We start from the raw sequence: 1948 nt of genomic DNA, 5'->3' as shown, positions 1-1948 counted from the left end.
TCGCCCATGAGATCGCCGAGAAAATCCAGGAGCGCAACCGGTACCAACGGAACGGGGAGAGTTCAGCCAAGGTATCCTCCACCCGCAGCTCCGCGCTTTGTGGGCGTGGGTATTTTTAAGACGATTTTGCTTTTAACCGCTGGAAATGCTGGTTTGGCCTCACGTCTGCAGGGTCGGATGTGTCGCGGAAGCTGCAAGCCCCGAGTTTCCGGCCTCTGCAGCTGCAGAGGGACGTGGACGCTGCCTGGGAGGGGGCGTAAGTCAAGTGACATGAGGGGGGTGACACTCCACTGCCTGCGTCAGGTCATCGGTGCTGCCAGCTGGGTGCCTGCAGCTTAAAGTTATGTTTCATAGCAAGAACTTAATATTAATGGTATTTTCTTTAAATATTTCCATAAAGAAAAGAAGAATACAGTTTCTAAATGGACGCTGGCTTTTCAGTGTCACAGAAATAATCTGGGATTTAACAGTAATGAATCTTTTATGTGTGCAATAACGCGGGCTTTACAGAAAGAGAAAAGGAGAAGCTGTGGGCGTGTTGGGCACACGCTGCTGACTGTCCAGGGCTGTCGCTGCCAGGAACAGAACTGTTTTCAGCGATCCTGAATCTCAGAGATGTTGAGATGCGTGTCAGCTTCTCTGCACACCTTTCCGTGTAAATACTGAGTAGATATTTTCTTCCCCACAAAGCTGGCTTGCTTCCTTTCTGTATTGGCTGTAGATCAGATGAAATAATAATTTTGTGGCCTTTTTTAGCTATGTTTCTAACAAAATATAAGACAAGAGTTAAATATGAATGAGAAGTAGAAATTAGAGCTTACCCAGGAATATTATATTCTTCACCTTTTCACACTTCTTGCTTAAAAAGAATGAAAGGGTTCTCCAGAGTGCTGCTTTCTTTAGGACTAAGAGCCTTATCCTCTTCAGGAAGCACAGGAGTCTGCTTTGTCGCACACCTCGGGGACAGCGGCATTAACTTCTCCCTTGATGCGTTAAGATGAAAATGAGTGCAAGCCCCTGAGTTAGTCTTTTGTAATAATTTGCATAATTAAAAAAACCCCACTGAATGATTTCTTTTGTAGACTCTGCCCCTCTTTATAGCTGGGTTGTAATGTGATGTGTGTCACTGAATCTTCGTGGCCGGTCTCTTTGCTGATAGCTTTTTAAAATAAAATGCTGGTTTTGAAATGTTGTCTTTGAAGAAATGTTGAAAAAAATTGTGTAGGCTTTTTACAGTGATTTTACTGAGTGACTCAAATTTGGTACGAATTGAAAAGAGGTTTCAGAAGGCCTAAATAAGTGGGATTTGAGAGAAATATTTTCTCTAGCTGTAGAACTGAGAGGAGTGTGTAAAGGTGGTGAATTAAACTCCCTGCTTTCAAGATGGTGAAGTATTAGCAATTGTACAGATATATATTCAAGTAATAGAAGACTTATAAAAAGATTGCTGTTTAATCCATTTGTATTTATAGAGGACAGAGTTCTCTGTTGGCATCACTGCAATCTGTGAGGTGTTCCAAAAAACCCCAACAAACTGTTGTATTTGTGGTGTTTGAAGCTTTTCTTGTACCATAACTCTCCTAGGTTGTGTTTTATGGAAACATTACACAGTTGACTTATTTCTGTATAAAATCATTTGTTCCATGCCCTGTGTTTTCCAAGAACAGTTTCCCTTTAATCCATTAACAGTTAAAGATGAATATTTGGCAGTGTTTGATTCTACTATAAACAAGTTTCCAACAATGAGAGAGCTGTTTCCATAACAGAAATGCACGTTGAGAAATCCATATATTCTATGACTCCTGAATGTTTTAGTGGAGAAAAAGTCTTTGTACAATATTTACCTGGCATGGAGAATGTAAACAAGTTTTTTATTTTTATAGTATTTTGCCATTAGCATGGCTAAATAAACTTACTGGTTATTGCTAAGCAAAAAATAGAGCATACA

General features: G+C 40.5%; 1 protein-coding gene across 1 annotated transcript in view; it reads left to right on the top strand.

The window, feature by feature from the left end:
* Positions 1-5: 5 nt before the first annotated feature.
* Positions 6-1948, top strand: part of STX8 (syntaxin 8) — a gene marked incomplete at both ends in the record, with an annotated part of 16704 nt that continues 14761 nt past the window's right edge. Inside the window, one exon of the mRNA XM_010172434.1 lies at positions 6-71. Within this exon, the coding sequence (XP_010170736.1) occupies positions 6-71 (66 nt within the window). The remainder of the gene's footprint in view (positions 72-1948) is intronic.

Source organism: Antrostomus carolinensis, unplaced genomic scaffold (genome assembly GCF_000700745.2).
Source record: "Antrostomus carolinensis isolate BGI_N321 unplaced genomic scaffold, ASM70074v2 scaffold54187, whole genome shotgun sequence".
Lineage (NCBI taxonomy): Eukaryota > Metazoa > Chordata > Aves > Caprimulgiformes > Caprimulgidae > Antrostomus > Antrostomus carolinensis.
Note: the sequence above shows the minus strand (reverse complement) of the source record. Positions and strands in the feature narration are given on the sequence as shown.